Source organism: Lynx canadensis, chromosome A1 (genome assembly GCF_007474595.2).
Source record: "Lynx canadensis isolate LIC74 chromosome A1, mLynCan4.pri.v2, whole genome shotgun sequence".
Lineage (NCBI taxonomy): Eukaryota > Metazoa > Chordata > Mammalia > Carnivora > Felidae > Lynx > Lynx canadensis.
In genome coordinates this window covers 11699167-11720128 of record NC_044303.2, presented here as the reverse complement: position 1 = coordinate 11720128, position 20962 = coordinate 11699167, and the positions used below count along the sequence as shown (strand labels likewise).

The window sequence follows — 20962 nt, the reverse complement described above, 5'->3', positions numbered from 1 at the left end:
AAATGTGGATAGCATCAAATTATGATTTAGAACACAGTTACTAAATACATGCAGTTCAGAGTTACATGCACTTACCTCTGTTGTGCTCTCCTTGATGTTCGGTGCTGTTTGTTCTTTGATTTCTGTTCTGTGTTTCCACTTTGTCTTTCTTCTTCTTCCTCTTCTTCTGGTGCTGAAGGTCCAGACTTTTTTTTGGTTCCTTTTTTAGACGTTTTCATTGTTGGTTCTTCTTTTGGTGTACCTCCACCAAGAGGTTTAGGTGGTCGGCCTCTTTTACCTTTTTTTGGCGGGCTATTCTGTTCATCCTCATTTTCCAATATATCTTCTTTGAGCCTCTTTTCCTCAGGCCACTGCTGTTCATCTGATTCTGAAGCCGTATGGCCTCTCTTCCGTCCACGCTGACTGCCTTTAGGTTTCTGTTCCTGTACCAACTTAGTGAGGTCATCCATACCTAATTTCTCTTCTGAATCCGTGACAGGTGTTTTTTTCCGGCTTCTAGGCTTGTCCAATTCAGACTAGGAATAAAAATCACAATTTCAAATATAAATTTGTTAGGATGAATATTTTGAAAAATGAAACAAGAAAATGTTATCCACTTTTGTCATAAAACTGTACCTAAATAAAATACAGAGTCTTTAAGTATATCAGAACCATAACTACTTTGTCTTTTAACTTAAAAAATTATCTGGAGTTAAGAGGGTAAATTTTCATTTTTACTTGAGCTAGAGAGTCTCAAATTGACACTTTTCAAGATCAGTATTTTATTAAACTTTAAATTTTAATGAGTTATTTCATTTAAAAAAATTTAAATTCCATGCGTGAATAATGGATAACTATATCAAAGTATAATGGATCTGCTTTAATAGTCAAATTAAGTGATTCTAATTTTATTCCACAGTGTATAAGATATAAAATATCAACTATGTTATACATTATGCTTAGACACCATAAAAGAGCTACTTTTCCTTTATAAATGGAGGTTGCAAGACACAAAAGTTAAACATATTCATTTATTAAAAATTTTGAAAATACTTCTGAATCAAAGATACTGTCTCTTCCCAGCTACAACCAATTAAAAACAAAAACAATTTAAATTAGTTAATCAGAAACTCAAATTCAAAATAAAAGCCTAGTCTACATTCAGAGAATATATATGCACTGACCGGCAGATGGAGACTGAGGAAATTCTCCAAAGAAACCAAGAACAGTATGAGCCCTTACAGCTTCCCATACACATGCATGTATAAAACTCACAAATACAAGTGTTTTATTTCCAAAAAGTTTGTGTCAATTTACATTCTTAAAAATCAGTGAAAAGAAAACAACAAAAATTATCTGATTTGTTTAGTCATTTTGTTATGTCATTGGTAATTACGCTAATTATGTCATTGGTATTATGCTTTGTCCATTTGTATAGTGGAGTCTTAGTATTTTAAATCTACATTCTTCTATATTTTTGTGTGTATTTAAATTTTATTTCCTATTTGTTAAGGATTGAATTATGTCCATAAAAAATTCATATGTTGAAGCTAGAACCTCTGATGTAATGATATTTGAAGATGGGGCCTTTGGGGGATATTTCAGTTGAGATAAGATCATGAGGGTGGGGCCCTCATAACAGAATTAGCCCCTTATGAAAAGAGACACCAGAGAGATCTTTTTGTCTCTCTTCTCCACCATGTGAGGAATAGTGAGAAGGTGGCCATCTGCAAACCAGGAAAAGAAACTCTCACCAGGAAGCAAATCGGCCAGCACAAAGGTGAGAAAATTAATTTCTGTTGTTTAGCCATCCAGTCTACGATACTTTGTTATGGCAGCTTGAGCAGACTAAGACATTACCCTACCTTGATAGGATTTGACATGGAATTCTAAATTGTCTTTCCTATCCACCCCCAAAGAGTATTTCAATCATTTCAAAAATCACTGACTTATAATGGTTCCTTTACTTTGTATTAGGTTTTAAAAATTAAGAATGTTTCTGGGCTATTGTAACAATGGCATAATATTTTACTAAACATAGAGAAATAAAGAAATACATTTGTGTTTGGTTAGGCTGATGTTATTACTCCTCTTTTGTACCATTTATTCTTTCCACATGGACTTAAAATCACACTGGAATTTTATAATTACATATAGATTCATTTAGAACGAACCATCATTTGTTTTTATTCATTTCTCCCGTTAAAGAACATGGCATGTCTTCCTTCTATTCAAGTCTTCTAAGTTTCTCAGTTTGGATATTTTCCCCACACGGATTCCCCCTACTTTTTTAAGGCTATGTTTAGGTTGATCGGTCAGTTGGTTGGTCAGTCGGTCGGTCTGTCTGTCTACCTACCTACCTACCTAGCTTTGTTGTGGAAGAGGTTACTGTGGTGAAGCAAATCTCCTTTCCCCCAAATGTATACTTGATATAAAGCAAAATTACCAGACTAAAGTTAGTTATACACATACATACATCTACCACGTATAGATGTTTAATTGGCTACCATACTAAATACTTAGTTTTTCAATTGCTTCTCTTATTTTTCTAAGAGTACAAAAGAAAAATGAATTTGTCTCTTCTTTTTCACTGTCATACCTTTGATTCCTATTTCGTGTCTTCCTGAATTTGTCAAACATTCTAGAACAATCTTAAATAATAGTGATGACAACAAATTACTTGTTTTGCTTCTGATTTTTAATTAAAATGTTTCAAGTATTTTGCATGTAAGAATAATTTAAGAAGAATAACTGAGTCAATGATTACTGATTTAAACAGATAAAACTTTTAGTATGTTAAGGAAGTATCCTTCTGGTATTAGGTTAGTAAGAGTTCATATGTATCAAGAATGGATTTTAAGTTGTATTTATATCTTCTTGACATGACCTGAAGTTATCTTGTTAGTATTCTTCTTATTTGGTATACTGATTTGATATATTATGTTAAAAGATTTCTTAACATTAAATTATCCTTACATTCTAGAAAAAACAGACCTATAAGTGACTGGTTTTAATTTGTTAGCATTTATTTGCATTTTTGTACAAATAATTATTGTTACTCAGAGATGCAAAGGTAAGAGAAATATTGAATTAAAGTTAACTTTACAATTATCACCTCCAGTTTTAAACTTTACAATTCATTTTAATGTCCAAAAATGTGATAAGGTGGCTGAATTCCTTCATACTCTGGAAAAGGTTGGTGGTAAACAGGAAATTTAATGTCTGCTTTCTTGAGAATACTATAAAATAAGCTAGTTTACTAAAGCACTACATTCTCTAGTTTCTTTTTCATTTTGCACTGCATTATCTTAAGAACAGAGGGAGTATAAAACTGAGGTTAAAAGCAGGAAATAAGGAAAACATTCTATTTGTAAAACTAAATATTTGAATATAAATGTATATGGACAACAATTCCTTTGTGATGAAGTTTTAGTATCAAGGTGGTAGTATATACAAAGACAGGACTCTTTCTCTATAATCTACTGGTCTTTAAATTGAACTTCTGTCTCAAAATGCTAACCTCTTTAAGGATATTTCAGTTGATATGTATTAATAAGGTTCTTCTAGTATTTCTGAAAAAGGATACAATGTTACACAAAAGGCACCCAAAGGCTTCCATTATAATTATACAAATAAATCTCAAAAGCTCAAAATTTCACAACTTTGCTATGGAAAAGAGAGACTTGCTCTTCACTGCTCTGTAATATGGCAGAACTAGATACAGAATTTACAGGATAACAAAGTATTAAGAATTCATCACTACCATGCTTCCCACATTTGGGGGGGGGGGGGGGTATACATAAGGGAGCAGGTCAGCATGTGGGTATAGGTGGCTTAGTTGATGAGTTGATGTTTCCAACAAATGAGAGAAATTGTAAGCTTTCCACCTAAGGCATTTTTAAGCACGTGGTAAACAACTCATAAATGCTAGCGAAGGAATTTCTGCATTAAGTGAGAAGTAGGACTAGAAGACATAAATACCTTTTCCAATTCAAGGTTCTCTTCTATATATCCAGATAACAGGATTCCTTTCTGGCTAAGCGATCAATTTTTAATTCTGCTTGGGCAAAATTTTTAAACAGCCAATAAAAATCAGAATTTACAGTATAAGTAGTAAGGATTTAGTAAGAATTTAAGAATTATAATTTTTTAACTGGAAAGAAAAACAATCTGGCAGAACAAATTACTGGAGAAACTTGAAAACAATTAAAAATAATTAAAGCTTTTTGGAATATGTAATGTTGGGCCAGTGGTAGAAAAGAAGGGCAGTAATATTTCAGAGAAAGCAAAGGTATTTTATTAATAACGTTCCACCTCTACTGGGTAGATTTCAAATGCATTAACATTTACTTTATAGTAATCATTACTCAAAAATATTGATCTTTGTAATGATAACACAGCAGCAACACCAACTGACTTGGACTAATTCATTTATTCTGATAAACCTTAACAGCTAAGTAGCCACATTTTACAGATAAACTGATTCAGAGAGCCTCATGAATTTTTCAAAAGTTTAAAGCTAACCTAGAAGTCAAAATGTGCCCAATTATTAAGGTTATCAGGATGTATAGAAATACATAACTGTATTCTGTATCTGTACTAAAATTTAACAAACCTGTCTTTAAATGGCATTTACAAACAGTCTAACTAATCATACAAATTATCACTGCTATTAAAATTTAAAAAGAAGCCTTTATGAAAACTGCAGCATTCCCTACCTTTGCTCGAAGCTTACTTAGTAATGAAAGGCTTAAGAAAGCATCTAAAATGGAGGAGACTTTAAGGATCCTCATTCTACTTCCCTTTTCTAATGCTAAGTCTAAACTTACTGTGTTTTAAACAACAACAATAACAACAACAACAACAACAAAAACCCCCAAATAGTTCTGAGTATGGGACTGGCATGTTTGATTTCCAAGATCTACAGAATAAAGATCACTCATTAGAATGACAAGAAACACAAGAGATTCAATATACTTAAATTACAAGGTAGAGGATAATGATGAACTCACATTTGTGATTAAAATCATTAAGAGAAAATCAAATGTCAAATTTGAGAGTAATGTTAACTGGTTTCAGTGTAAACACTGTTACTTATACAGTAAAATTTTTATTATAATTATAAAATCAAACCAAATTATCTCACCCTTACAAGATCAGAGTCGTCTCTCTTGTCACTTTTTTTTCCTGGCAAAGGTGATGACATTGTATAATCTTCATTTTCACTGTGATCCATTTCAGAGCTATCAAGCCTTTTAATATAGACATTTGTTATTATTATTACAATGAAACAACCTTAAAAGCTTTCCCTGTTCCCTAGTGTAGCTTTACAGCTATATGAGGAAAAGTTTCATTCTTTTCCGAAAAGTATCTGTTTCATTCTATCATATTTAGCACCAAACCAACAAGCAATGAATTACATTTAATAGAGAAACTTGAAGAATCACAAATTTAGTTTTCTTACTAAGTCTTTTTAAAAACTAAATTCTATTTTGGAGTGGAAACATAAAGCAAATTAAAACCTTTCTGGTTAGCAAGTTGGATTGGCCTATGTTACTACAATCCGCACCTATCTCTCCCATATTCCCAGTTCCGCTTTTTCTTCTTTGAGTTCTTTTTTTTTTAATTTTATTTATTTTGAGAGAGAGAGAGTCAGTCAGTCCCAAGGAGGCTCAGAGTGGTCCACGCAAAGCCTGACGTGGGGCTCAATCTCACGAACCGTGAGATCATGACCCGAGCCGAAATCAAGAATGGGACACTTAACTGAGCCACCCAGGCCTTCTTCTCTGTATTTTTAACACCCTGTCACACACTAAAGTTATTATGTTTATTCTCTACTAACTTCCCCTGCTAGAATGTAAGCATGGATCTTTTGCCAACTGTATTTATTTTATACTAAGCACTTGTACCAGTGCCAGACATAAAATAGGCACTCAATAAATACTTAGTAAATGAATTAACAGCACAAGCTCACAAGCTCTCATTTATTGGTATGAAGCCTGTCTTCTGTCCTAGGTGATCTCATCTTTAATGTGACTTTGAAAACCATTTATACATCGTTAAATCCTAAATTTCAATCTCTGGCCTAGAAACTACCCTGAGCTCTAGACTCACATATCCAACTGCCCACTCACTTGAATTTCCTATAGGCATCTCAACTTTAACACAGCCAAAATAGTTATTTGGACATTCCTCTTTTCCCCATCTCCCCAGAAAACACACACACACACAGACACACACACACACACACACACACACACACACACACACACACACACACGCGCGCGCGCACGTTGCATGCATGCACAAAGCCTGTTCCTCTTCAAAGGCTTCTAACATCTCAGTAAATGGCACCGCCACCTATAGAAACATTCAAGCAAAAAAACCCCCTAGGATACATCCTTAAATATTCTCTTTTCATAACTATTCACATCTACCTCATCAGCAAGACAATTTGGGTCTAAAATCAAAATAAATCCCACATTTGACTACCATCTTCTTCCCTCTTCATCCCTTCTCTGAATTACCATTAGCTGACTCCTAACTGGTTTTTTTTAATCTCAATTCTAGTTCCTCTCTTCTCCATAAACGATAGGGCAATCTAATAAAAGTTGCAAATTAGATCACTAGGCTCCACAGCAATATCTGAGCAAAGGGAAAAAGTCGAAAGCAATTTTGAGGCTCTCAGCCTAAATGACTGATCTTCTTTGATTATAACCAAGATCCAAAAAGAAAAACCAGTAACTTAGGATAGGAGTTGCTGGAAATGGTTTGGTCCTGTTAAGTAGGAAGCCATCCCACTAGAAAATGTCCAAATGATATAGGTGAAGGCGACTTAAGTATCAGCCACTAATATGTATTAATACAGGAATCTAAAACAAGCACTATAAATGTATTTTTGTTCACTCTCTAGCATATATCATTTGACAATTTATTCGTTACAAGGAAACTGATAAGACATTTTAGAATGTCTCATCCTTTCTTTATTGATTGGTTACGAACGATGCAAAGATAGCACAGTCTTTCATAATAACTAAGCAAAATCAATAATCAGTGGCAGTTAGGGCCTGTGCAAGGCTTTGCTAAGTACTACACAAAAACGAGTTAAACTGTGAATTATTTTCTCTTTTCCTCTTTCTTAAGACGAAAATCTGTAGAGCATGATTTGAAAGTACAAATTTAAAACAATTTTTCTAAACAAAAAAATTTATACATGTGCATGGGAAAAAGAAACTCAAACCAAAAAGTAGAGAATCTCCTTCCTACACTAGACTACCACAAGATGTTGTGTATTCTCCCAAAACTTTTCTATGCATATACAAGCCAATCTGAAGACAAATCCCTTGTAAAAACTTGAAAATACTATAATACTGTTCTATTCTTTGCCTTTTTTACTCAATAATGTATTGTGGAAACAATTCACATTAGCTCATACCTCATCATTTTTAATGATTATGTCTTCTAATGTATGGTTGTACTATAATATAACAGTTTCAAGTTTGCCAGACATTTAGCTTATGTCTACCAATACAGGGTATCCCAACAAGCTAAAATATGAAAGCCCAAGATAGAGTGCCTATCTAAAATAAAGAAGCAAATAAACAGGAAGATGTAAATGGCTGTTCGGGTATGCACTGATTTCCACTCACTGACATTAAATGTTTTGGGTTACATTATTTTAGATCTCATTGCCTTGATGGAATCCTTAAATGTGAAGTATGGTATTTCTTAGGTGCTTACCTCCCTTTTATTCTTCCAGGAGAGCTTGGATTTGAGCTGCTGCTTGCATTGCTTACAGTTTCCATTCGTGATGATTTTGTCTGAGATTGCTTGCCTGCTGATGAAAGTGGCTTATTAACAGCTCCTAGAACATTGGTTGTTTTAGGCTGAAATGAAAAATGCATATCTCTTTCTATTTGATTAAAGCAGGAAGAAATTTATACATAAAGAACCATAAATCTCTGTCCAAGTATTTACATACAAATCACACACACAAATATACCTATCCTTAAGCAAAATAAGGATTATAAATTGAGTATCACTTGAATAAGTGAAAAACTATACAGACAAGCATAATAGTTAAGCTTCTTTGCGATTTAGAGGAAAAGGCTTACATAGAAAGAACAAATAAAATGTACAGTCAACAATAAAAATAGATAATCAAACTGCTTTGGAAAGACATAAGATGTTTTTAACTTTAAGATTTTTATCTTGACATTACAGGATAAGATATTTAAAGATCAAGGTCTCCAGCACTTTATTTCAGGCTACAAAATAAGTTCATGTATCTCAGCTTGCATTTATACTGTAAATATATTATTTCTTACTAGTAAATGGAAGAGATCTAGTAACTATTTTCTACCTTAAGATACACTAATTTTTAAAGAAATACAAAATAACATAATTTTGCCAATAATCACAGTAAAATAAACTACCATGTAAAAATCAGAATGACTCTCAAAACGTACTTTTCCAGGAGTAAAAAACGATTTCATTTCTGGAGGCAGATAATTTTTGGTGTTACTGAAATTCTACAAGCAGGAGAAAAAGTTGTAGTTAGTGAATAATCAAACACTATACAAGAAGTGCTTCAAAGCCAACAAAGCATATAACAGATTTTGTTTTAAAGTACATAATAAAAGACATACTTCAATAATAAGTTCAAACACAAAATTTCAGTCACGGATTTTAAATACTGTAATAAGCTTAAACTAACCTTCTACCAACTCCAATATTAACAAAACATATTTGAGCTCTAATGTGCTAGAGCTCTCTGTAAGTGCATCAGAAAACACATGCTTCTGTAAAAAAAAAAAAAAAAACTCTCCAGAAGAGACCACATTTACTCCTGTTATCTTAATCATGACAAGGTGAAAGCAGACAGTCCCTTTTAGCTACTGGGTGAGCCTGTTCCACAAGGCTGTTGCAAATCTCTGTATGTTGGTAAGACCTTAACTGCTATTTTACTTAGAAACAAACACAAACATAAAAACAAAAACGGTAGTGGTGCTTTCCAAACTCTCAGTCAACAGGCTTAGATGCATTATGAACCTCTAAGAGAATCTGGAAAACACCTTGTATAGCTCGTACAATACTAGGGGCACCTGGGTGGCTCAGTCGGGTTAAGCGTCTGACTTTGGCTCAGGTTATCTCACAGTTCGTGAGTTCGAGCCGAGCCCGGCGTCGGGCTCTGTGCTGACAGCTCAGAGCCTGGAGCCTACTTCAAATTCTGTGTCTCTTCCTCTCTGTGCCTCTCCCCTGTTTGCGCCCTCTCTCTCAAAAATAAAACACAAAAAATTTTTTTTTTTGTATTTCCTACAATACTTGAGTTTTGTACTGAGTTTGGGGAACATTCTTGTGGTATTCCCCGGGTCTCAAACCTCTTCCGGTGTCTGCCCTTGTTTCTTCATACCAGTTATAAATTTCAGTCAAGGGCTTGTAACTTCAGACTCTATCAGCATTCTCTTTCCCATTTTGGATCACTGGCCATTAACTGACAGATCTACATGCTTTGATCACATTTTTGCCTGTACTCGTAGACTGGCATAAAACTCCAAACACAAACTCTAGATAATCCTGATTAACTTCCGGACCTTGTTTGTGTCCTCCGATTTGGCCCATGTGCTAGTCTTGCACCACATTATTAAGACGCAAGCCGACCTTTCCACAACATTAGTAGTGCGCCAGCTCTTGATACTGATCCTTCCTAATCTTCCCACAACCTAGTGCTGAGAATACATTTTATTTCAATCTACACACACAAAATCTAAAATAACTACCTTGTCAGGCTGGGTGAAAAAACGAGCTGGTAGTACTGGGTCTTTAGGAGATTCCAAACTGTATGTGGTGCTCTTTGACATGATGATATTCATGGCAACATCACACACAGTGTACAGTTTCTGCAATGGTATTAAAGAAAATTAGGTACTTAAGGTGGCAGCCTTGACTCTGAATTAGGAGTAATTCTACAACATGCAATTAGTACAGGCATACCTCAGAGATACTGCAGATTCGGCTCCAGACCACCACAATAAAGCAAATGTTTCAATTAAGTGAGTCAAATGAATTTTTTGGTTTCCCAGTGCATATAAAAGTTATGTTTCCACTATACTATGATCTATTGAGTGTGCAACAGCATTATGTCTAAAAAACAACGTACAATGTAATTACAGTACAAGTAATTAAAAACTTTTATTGCTAAAAACGTTAACCATCATCTGAGCTTTCGGTTACTTGCAAAATCTTTTTGCTGGAAGAGGGTCTTGCCTTAATGTTGACGGCTGCTGCTGATCAGTGGTGGCTGCCAAACGATGGAGTGACTGTAGTAATTTCTTAAAATAAGACAAAACTGTAGTTTGCTGTACTGACTGACTCTTCCTTTCACTAACAATTTCTCTGCAGCATGTGATGCTGTTTGATACCATTTTACCCACAGCGGAATTTTCAATATCGGAGTCAATCCTCTCAAACGCTGCTGTTTTATCAACAAAGTTTGTGTAATATGCTCAATCCTTTGTTGTAATTTCAACAATCTTCACAGCATCCTCATCAGGAGCAGATTCCATCTAAAGAAACCACTTTCCTGGGGCGCCTGTGTGGCTCAGTCGGTTGAGCATCTGACTCTTGATTTGGGCTCAGGTCATGATCTCACGGTTCATGGGATGGAGCCCCAGGAAAGTGGTTTCGGTGCTGACAGCACAGAGCCTGATTGGGATTCTCTCTCTCCCCCTCTCTCTGCCCTTCTCCTGGCTCACAGTCTGTAAATAAATAAACATTAAAAAATAAATAAACCACTTTCTTTGCTTATCCATGAGAAGCAACTCCAAATTCATTAAAGTTTTATCATGAAATTACAGCAATTCAATCACATCTTTAGGCTCCATTTCCAGGTATAATTTTCTTGCTATTTTTTCCACATCTGTAGTTACTTCCTCCACTGAAGTCTTGAACCCCCCTCAAAGTCATCCATAATGATTCTAACCAAGAAGTTAGAATCAACTTCTTCCAAACTCCAGTCCATGTTGATAATTTGACTTCTTTCCATGAATCATGAATGTTCTTAATGAATGTAGAGTGGAGAATTCTTTCCAGATTTTCATTTGACTTTACCCAGATCCATGAGAAGAGTCACTATCTCTGGTAGGTACAACCTTATGAATGTATTTCTTAAACAATAAGACTTGAAAGTTGAAATTATTCCTTGATCCCTGGGCTGCAGAATGGATGCTGTGTTAGCAGGCATGAAAATAGCATTAATCTCATTGTAGGTCTCCATCAGAGCCTTGGGGGTGACCAGGTGCATTATCAGTGAGCAGTAATATTTTGAGAGAAATCTTTTTTTCTGAGGTCTCCACTATGGGCTTAAAATGTTCAGTAAAACATACTTCAAACAGATGTGCTATTTGTTTGGCTCTGTTGTTCCATTTATAGAGCACCGAGTAGACTTAGCATAATTCTTAAGGGCCCTAGGATTTCCAGAATGGGAAATGAACACGGGCTTCAGCCTCAAGAGACCAGCTGCATTAGCCCCTAACAAGAGAGTCAGCCTGCCTTTTGAAGCCAGGCACTGACTTCTCTGTAGCTAGGAAAGTCCTCAATGGCATCTTCTCCCAACAGAAGGCTGCGTTAGAAAACTGTTATTTAGAGCAACCACCTTCATTAATTACCTTAGCTACATCTTCTGGACAACTTCTATGTCAGCACTTGCTGTTTCACTCCGTACTTTATCTTATGGAGATGGCTTCTTTCCTTAAGCGTATGAACCAACCTCTGCTAGCTTCTTTCTTCTGCAGATTCTTCACCTCTCTCAGCCTTCACAGAATTACAGAGTTAGGGCCTTGCTCTGGATCAGGCTTTGGCTTAAGGGAATGCTGTGGCTGGTTTGATCTATCCAGGTCACGCAAACCTTCTCTGTATCAGCAATAAGAGTATTTCACTTTCTTATCATTTGTGTTCTCACTGAAGTAGCACTTTCAATTTCCTTTTAAAACTTGTTCTTGGCATGCATAACTTGGCTAACTATTTGGTACAAGAGGCCTAGCTTTCAGCCCATCTCAGTTTCTACACGCCTTCCTCACTAACTTTCATCATTTCTAGCTTTTGATTTAAAGTGAGAGATATGCTACTCTTCCTTTCACTTGAGCACTTGGAGGCCACTGTAGGGTTAACTGGCCTAATTCCAATATTGTTGTGTCTCAGGGAACAGGGAAGCTTGAGGAGAGGGAGAGAGGACGACTGGTGGCTACAACAGTCAAAACACACACATCGGTTAAGTTTGCCATCTTCTATATGTGGGTGAAGTTTGTGGAACCCCAAAGCACTGATCACTGATCACAGTTCACCACAACATATATAATTAGCAATGAAAAAGTTTACAATATAGCAGGAATTACCAAAATGTGACACAGGGACATGAAATAAGCAATAAGCAAATGCTGTTGGCAAAATGCTGCCAACAGACTTGCTCCATGCAAGGTTGTCACACACCTTCAACTTGTAAAAAAAAAAAAAAAAAAAAAAAAAAAAAAAAAAAAATGCAATTATCTGCAAAGTGCATTAAAACAAGGTATGGCTGTGTGTAGTTTTCAGTACAATAGTGTAAGTTAAACTATTGTTTTCAATATTTCTAATTACTAATAGAAATACTATTAAATAATAAAAAAGATTGATAATGTCTATACATACTATAGAAGTACCACACCCACACTCAAATGCTTAAATCAACAGGGAAGCATGATTATTTACAAAGAATTACATACTTCATTCATTTTTGCATCATCTGGTCCTTGGGCATCTTTTGTTTGTTTAATATTTTCTACCATCTTTCTGATAAACGCATGACTGTTATTTTCATTTTTAGCCATTAATATTTCTAGAACAAACCAAAGACATCTAAGAAAAAGGGAAGAAAAAGAAATGAAAAAATTAGTTGTTAAATATAGATAAAATAATTCTTAATATAAATATAATAAACTCCACAAACGGAAAAAATTAAAAAGGAAAAAACAGCTATAAATCAAAAGAGAAGAAAAGGTATGTCACACATACAAATCACAACTTATCAGCAATGTAGGTGTGAATTCAAAAGACCCCTTCTCAAAATCTCAATACCAAAGAGGCAGGTTAAAAAAGAACTTAAATGGTGGAAATGATGAAGTGATCTTAACCCCTAGGTATGACAGGGAAAGAAAATTGCCTAAAATAATAACCGGGCCATAGATAAAGTGAAGCCTCAAGCACTCAAGACAGAAGTCCTGATTGGACGTTTTCAAGAAAATATAACCACCTAACTCAATAGTTAAGAATCTTAATGAATAAATTAGAGAGGAAAAAAACCATGGTTGACAACTACACATACTGTCTTTGCTTAAGAGGGAAAAATTAAAAGAAAGTTTCACTAGCTCAGTTAATTACATACAACTCTGTTCAAGACCAAACCAAAAGTGCTTTGTGTCTTTACTATATAGACAGAATGGAACAGAGTTGTGGCACAGAGGAGAAAAGTAAAGTGAGAAGAGAGAAAAGTAAAGTGAGAAGCAAGGTATCATTCTAGAAGGGGAAAAATAACCTTAAGGATCTTGGGAATAGAATAAGTTCTTCTGGAGCAGCTCTCTGACAGAATGGGAAGAGTACTCAAGACTGTACTGGGCATTTTACAAATAAACCAAAAATATTTAGTAAATTCCAAAGAATATTAAATGTATTTCAAAAACCAAAGTTATCTGAGAAAGATAGTTAGAAGTTTTCATTAGTTACAATCACCCTAACACAGAACTCATTTTGGGAGAACTGCTTAGTTTTAAAAAAACAGAAACTGTGGCTAAAAGAGGGTAGTAACAGCTTTTCCCTTGCCATAAAACAGTTACCAGTAATTTGATTTTATTCTCTTGAGGTACCACAAATATTTATCAAATATTTCTATGAACTAAGACACCACCAGTTATTTTCCTTTAATAGGAAGCTAAAGGCATAATAAATTCATTTATTCAAAACCACAGACGTTTATCGTAACAGAAAGAGGACTAGGGTCTTAAGCTTATTTAAAGAAGTATGGCGGTATTAGGAAGACTTCTCTAAATATTATTGTATTTCCCTATTCCACACCCAGGCATAGATGGTCTTTCTGCCTCTCAACAATAATCTCTGAAAATATTACAAGTGCCATAAACTTGAGCTAGAAAAACACCAATGAAGTAGTAAGTGGGGTAGTTCCTTGGTAACCAACTTGGCCCATTACTAAATTAGACCATTCTCTCTTCCTACGGAGAAAGATAGTTAATGCAAAGAAAAAGTGCTATGTGAATAAAGGAGAGTATTAATTCGCCCACATGAAAATTTAGAGTTGTAGAAGAAAGCAGGAAAAGGTAAGAACTGGAATGGAAACTCTTAATGGACTGCATCAATAGAAAAGAAGTGCCAGAACGAAAGAGACACAGCAGTGCACTAATTATGCTAAATTAACTTTTGGGAAATCATATAGGAGATGAAATATGAAGATATGGTACGAAAAAAGAAAAACAAGAGAAGAAATAAGGCAAGAACATGGAACTAAGAAATTAAATAAATCTAATTAATTATAATGGCAATTCCATTACCAGCAACAAAGAGAAAAAGCTTTCAGAAAATATGAAAATGGAATGAAAAAGGTCTTACTCTTTAACATCTTTCAGTTGTTCAATATCCTGTACTTTGACATAATCTGGGTCATGTGCCAAAAGGTGAATTGTATATGGAACAACATACTCTGGTAGAAGAGACAATAATTTTTCTGAAAAAGAAAAAACAAAACACAAACATCCAGGTTAGAAAACCAAACCTTACACTTTGTCTGTAATACCGTATTTCTTGCATCCCAGTAGTTTCCCAAAATATGGCTACAAGAAAAATTTATTGAAATGTCCAGTGTTGAATTACACCATAAAGACTTTATTCATTCATCCATCATGTCCAATATTGAAATGTCTACTAAATGCACCATATGCTGAGCCTACAGAGACAAATATTTTCATTTTCAAACACACATGGTAAAAAGTGACCCAAACAAACTATATCTAAGACAAAGAAACATAAGATCTATTTTTCTTGTGATTATGAGCAACCTTATGTTTAACACTCCCTTATTAAGCTGAGCAAAAATAAAAATAATAATAATAATGCATCTTTCAATGTTAGTATGGTACAAAAAATAAGAAGGTTGATACTACTTGAGATTATTTGTAAAAAAAAAAAAAGAACAGATCTAAAGTAATGGACTTCAGAGTTTCTAGAACATTTGAAGTAACAAACTTTTATTTTAAATTCAAATATTTTTATATTTTGACCTGAGATCAGAAATTGCACTAGAGGTCAGAATGGTAAGCCTAACTAGTTTTACCAAACATTAGTCAAAAAGACCAGGAGTCATATACTGAACAATTCCTTTTATATTTCCTACTTTCAAAATAAATTTTAATTTTTTTTTTAAGTTTATTTATTTTTGACAGAGACAGAGTGTGAGCATGCGCTGGGGAGAGGCAGAGAGAGAAGGAGACACAGAATCCACAGCAGGTTCCAGGCTCTGAGCTGTCAGCACAGAGCCCAACGCAGAGCTCGAACTCATGAACTGCAAGATCATGACCTGGGCTGAAGCTGGACGCTTAACTGACTGAGCCACCCAGGCGCCCCTCAAAATAAAATTTTAAATCAGATACTCAACTTGGCATATAATAAATACTACATGTGTCAATAAGACACCAAGTTTTATTTATTTCCTTATTGCTGAACTCTAAGAGAATAGTTGGTGTGTAATATTTATTTCAAGAAAATATAGAATACAGAAGAAAAAAGTAACAAGTTTCAAAACTCAGTGATATTCAAATTCAAATGTATCAAATGTATCAAATTCAAATGTAATATTTATTTCAAGAAAATATAGAATACAGAAGAAAAAAGTAACAAGTTTCAAAACTCAGTGATATTCAAATTCAAATGTATCAAGTATTTATTCAATGCTTACTATTTTCTAGGCTTACTACTTTTATTGGGGCATATTATTTTAAGTACAAAGATGAGTAAGACTAGATAAAGATCTCACAGGAAAGTGTAGAGACACAAACTATACTTCAATGTGAAAGGCGCCTTCAAGTAAGTATAGCTAACAAGTATCAAGTACTTCTTTGAACCACACATCATGCCAGGTGCTTTATACACATAACACTTAAATCCTCATGCTAACCATAAGAAATGAGTATAATTATACCAATTTTACAAATAAGGAGACTAGGGCTCAGATTGAGAAAGTAACCTGCCCCCAAACAACCAGTAAACAGAAGAGGGATTTGACTCCAGAGCTCTTCTTCTCCAAGTTTGAGAAGGAAGAGAAAGAAAGAAGGCCCCAGTGATGCAGTAACACCAAAACTGTATTTTAAAGGATTCAAAAGGTGCAAACCACGCTCCTTAGTTTTCTTTATATTTGTCTAGAAGGGCAGGCAATTTCCAGATAGAGTTGACAACAAAGTTAAAAGATGGTTGCACAAATTTCAAATAATCCATAGTATAAGATACACAAAATTTATAGGTAGCTTGAAACTCAGGCTGAGAGTAAGGACCATGCTAATGAGTTTCAACTAGATCCTATCAGCAATGAAGAATCAACATGGATTTCAAGCAAGGAAGTACCATGATCCAACCTGTTTTAGAATGGTATTCTTGATAATGGTGTGTGGCACAGCTGGAGATGGGTCAGAGGCAAGGAAACACAACAGGAAGATGTTTGGAGTGTATTCAATTACCCAAGTGAAATATACCAGAGTAGGAGAGCTAAGGAGAGAAACATTCAAGGTATCTAGAGGATTTGGTGACCAATAAGAGGAAAAAAGAAGGTACAAAAATAAAGGCCTGATTTTTGACTTGGGTAACTAGGTGGATTCTAATGCTGTTAAAAGAACTCAAGGGTGGCTTGAGCCTGGCTGGCTCAGTTGGTTGAGCCTCTGACTTCTGAGGGTCATGATCTCATGGTCCGTGAGTTCGAGCCCCACGTTGGGTTCTGTGCTGACAGCCCAGAGCCTGGAGGCTGCTTCAGATTCTGTGTCTCCCCCTCTTTCTGCCCCTCCCATGCTCATGCTCTGTCTCTCTATCAAAAATAAATATTTAAAAAAATTTTTTAAAAATACAATGAAGAACTCAGACACAAAAACTAATAACACAAATGGGATAAAATGAGATTAAAAACAGGCACATAAGCACCGGATATTAACATCAGCTACCAGGAAAAACAATCAAAGATAAAAGACCTGTACTTTTTTAAATCTAAAAGACAGTACTTACACCACATATGTGTGTGTGTGCGCACGCGCGCATATTTCACGGTTTTATTAAAAGTATCTCCAATGTCATTGCTTATTTCCCTTGGCCATTCAGTCAGTTACATAAAGAAACATGGGTTGATATTTAAATACCTATGGATTTATATTTGTCAAATGAACTTTTTTAAAGGAAAACGGTTATTGAAAATTAGTAACAACTTTGCATTTAATGATGGCCAATTAGAGTATAATAAATAGCAGTAACATCACTTTGTGCTCAATAAAACTGCAACTGGCTAGAATAGTATACTTCCATTTTCACATATGCTTACCACTAACGGCTGCATGCTGCTTCAGATACTCGCGTCTCACATTTATATTTTTGACCAGACACTGCCTAGCATGAGCTCTTCTCTCTTTTACAGGATCTTTTGCACAAAGTGCACAGATTGCCATATACTCAAGTGGAAGCCGTAATCGGGAGAGGCCTTTGTGAAGTTTCTGAGCAAACACTTGTCTTACTTGATAGCATTCATCCTGTAAAGACAGAATTATTCCACAGCTTATTCACATGGCAACAAAGAATAAGTAACAACCTCACATACAAAATTTGAAGGGTAAAGGAGAGCAAGTTTATGGACAACCACTGCTTCTGCTCACAAGACTGAGGGATTGTGACATGTTCATTTCAAGGCTGTAGTGTTCACAAGGTACCAAGTTACATGTGTTAGAAAATACTGAATATACTTTTAAAACAGATAAAGCTAGTACATATAAATCCATCCTAACTTAAGGTATTAAAAATAGTTTAAATACCATCTCCTATCTAGCTTTTGCACTTACTGAGCAAGATAAAACTGTCCAATTTATATATTTTAGCTTTAACAGTGAGAACACTATTCAGATTAAAATGGACAACTCTGAAGGCAAGAGTTACTAGTCAATTTCAGGAACACCAAATTACTTTTAGTCCTATAAATGAACCGATTGTTCATTACCACTGTGCCTGCTTTCCTCATACTAACTCCCTCTACTAAACCACCCATCTCCACTCTTCTAGCTAACTCCTCCTCATCTCTAACAACAGCTCCTATACCTTCCAGTCTTTATCAGGCATCCAGCTATCCTCTCTTAGCACTCTGTGCGTATCTCCGGCATAGCATTCACTATACAGTATTAAAATGATTGGTTTATAGGTCTTACCCATCACGGCTCATTCCTTAAAGACAAGAACTATGCCTTTATTCACTTTTGAGCCTCTAAACCTAGCACAGTATCTGGCATATAGATTATCTATGGAATAAGCTATAGGACAAAGCTCAATATGACATTTGAGTCATATATGAAACGTATAAAGACCTTCATAATTACACCTTACCCTCCACCAATTAACACAAAGTGTGGTGTCTTTCATACTATTGCAATGTTATGCATACTATTTCTACTATCTATAATGTACATTTTGGTTTTTTTCAAAACCTAGGTCGTAACATCTTGCTCTTATCTTTAAATCCTTATTTTGTGTACCTTCTCTCATTTAATTTAGACTTGTTTATCTCTTTTCTTTTTTAAGTTTATTTTGAGATAGAGAGAGCACAAATATGATCAGGGGAGGGGCAGAAAGAGAAGGAGAGAGAGAATTCCAAGGAAGCTCCCCCACTGTCACTGGAGTCCGACACGGGGCTCAATCCCATGAACCGTGAGATCATAACCTGAGCTGAAATCAAGAGTCCGACACTTAACCATTTGAGACACCCAGGTGCCCCAAATATCTATTTTTTAAGAAGTATTCTTGGGGCACCTGGGTGGCTTAGTCAGTTAAGGGTCCGACTCCTGGTTTCGATTTGGGTCATGGTCTCACAGGCCATGAGACTGAGCCCCATGTTGGGCTCTGCACTGACAGTGTGGAGCTGCTTGGGATTCTCTCTCTCTGCCCCCCCACTCTCTTTCCCTCCCCTGCTCACTCATGCACTTCTCTCTAAAATAAAATTTAAAAAAATAAGAAATTAAAGAGTATTCTAATTCCACAGAATTATTGTCAACCCTCACACCCAACAAAATAAAGTTGACATCAACTCATTCCTTCCTCAGTATTAAAACTCCCACAGGGTAGAGGAATCTTCACTATCTGATTATTCACCATGAAAATACCCAATTACAAACTGTGTAAGTCAAAATATCACAAATATATTCACAGATGAACTCACCATTCATTAAAAAATTAATCTCCAAACATCCCTTCCCCCTACTCAGATACATTCTCAACCAAGACCATGTTTTTGTTACTTTCTCACTAATCATTCAGGATCCAACAATATAAATTAATTACTGAATCATGGCAAAAGTAGTAGGATTCCCAAAATTTGTCATTAAAGTTAGAGAACTGTTAAGTCATGTGCAAGCTAACTGTCACAGTTAATAATGAAAGAGGAGAAAACTGACAAGAATGATGACAAATAGGTACATCAAATAGAAAAGCATGTGAAGAAAAAACTTAAAATATGTCTTCCTAGGAACTGAGACAGCCTCCAAATGTTTGCTTTTGCAAAGATGATTATCCTTTTGACTATGTTACAAAAGTTAAATGTGAAGTACGGAACAGAGTAATACAATTTTTTTTGCAGGAAAAAAACATTCAAAAAAGCAAACATTTAATACTTTCATGGTTATGGTTCTAACCACTATTTGGTTCAATATAAGAAAAAAGAAGATGGTATGTAATACTACAAAACATTTTCCTCAAAGTTCCAATTAAAGCTTTTATTCACTAACTAACTGTGAAATTAATTTGTCTGCATCTTAAGTAAATTCACTTTTAGTGCCCTTTCCTAGTACAAATTATCCTCAGAACTACTGACAGTGTCTTGCAAATAGTTCAATTACTTTGTGTATCACATTGTATTATCAACACTTCTTTATATTTTCTGTTCTAAGAGCTTTTGTTCTTAAGGGCAGTAGCCATGGCTTTGTATTTTACAGAACCTAGAACAACATACAGCAGATAGCAGTACAAAGTAAATTTTTCATGAATTGCATTCAAATTCTAAAATACTTAATTATTAAATAATATTAAGATTCATATTACTGAATTTCTGTTTCCCCAGATTTACTTTCTATTCAAATATACAAGAACCTCGGAGATACCTTTTTTTTTTAATATGAAATTGTCAAATTGGTTTCCGTACAACACCCAGTGCTCATCCCAACAGGTGCCCTCCTCAATGCCCATCACCCACTTTCCCCTCCCTCCCACCCCCCATCAACCCTCAGTTTATTCTCAGTTTTTAAGAGTCTCTTATGGTTTGGCTCCCTCCCTCTCTTTTTTTTTCCCCCCCTCCCCTCCCCCATGGTCTTCTGTTAAGTTTCTCAGGATCCACATAAGAGTGAAAACATATGGTATCTGTTTTTCTCTGTATGACTTATTTCACTTGGCATAACACTCTCCAGTTCCATCCATGTTGCTACAAAAGGCCATATTTCATTCCTTCTCATTGCCAAGTAGTATTCCATTGTATATATAAATCACAATATTACCTTTAAAGAACTCAACTCGAGTAAGAGAAATAAAGCAGACGTATATAAAAATAAATAAAGCATGATGCATGTATGTGTCAAAAGACTGAAGATAAAATCTGTGGGGAATAAAAATGAGACCAGCTGTAAGAATCTGAGCAAGTTTTGTGGAGAAGGTTGTGTTTAAG

At 35.1% G+C, this 20962-nt stretch overlaps 1 protein-coding gene across 5 annotated transcripts in view; it reads right to left on the bottom strand.

The window, feature by feature from the left end:
• The window catches only part of PDS5B (PDS5 cohesin associated factor B), a 195244-nt gene that overhangs the window by 7837 nt on the left and 166445 nt on the right, over positions 1-20962 (bottom strand). For 3 of the 5 annotated variants that reach the window (XM_030308934.2, XM_030308936.2, XM_030308939.2), the window contains exons 25-32: positions 17594-17798; positions 14632-14746; positions 12738-12870; positions 9759-9878; positions 8448-8510; positions 7720-7865; positions 5126-5231; positions 76-515 (exon numbers count right to left, since the gene is read on the bottom strand). In XM_030308934.2, the coding sequence (XP_030164794.1) occupies positions 76-515; positions 5126-5231; positions 7720-7865; positions 8448-8510; positions 9759-9878; positions 12738-12870; positions 14632-14746; positions 17594-17798 (1328 nt within the window). The remainder of the gene's footprint in view (positions 1-75; positions 516-5125; positions 5232-7719; positions 7866-8447; positions 8511-9758; positions 9879-12737; positions 12871-14631; positions 14747-17593; positions 17799-20962) is intronic. The other 2 variants (XM_030308937.1, XM_030308938.1) reach the window with 1 other exon arrangement.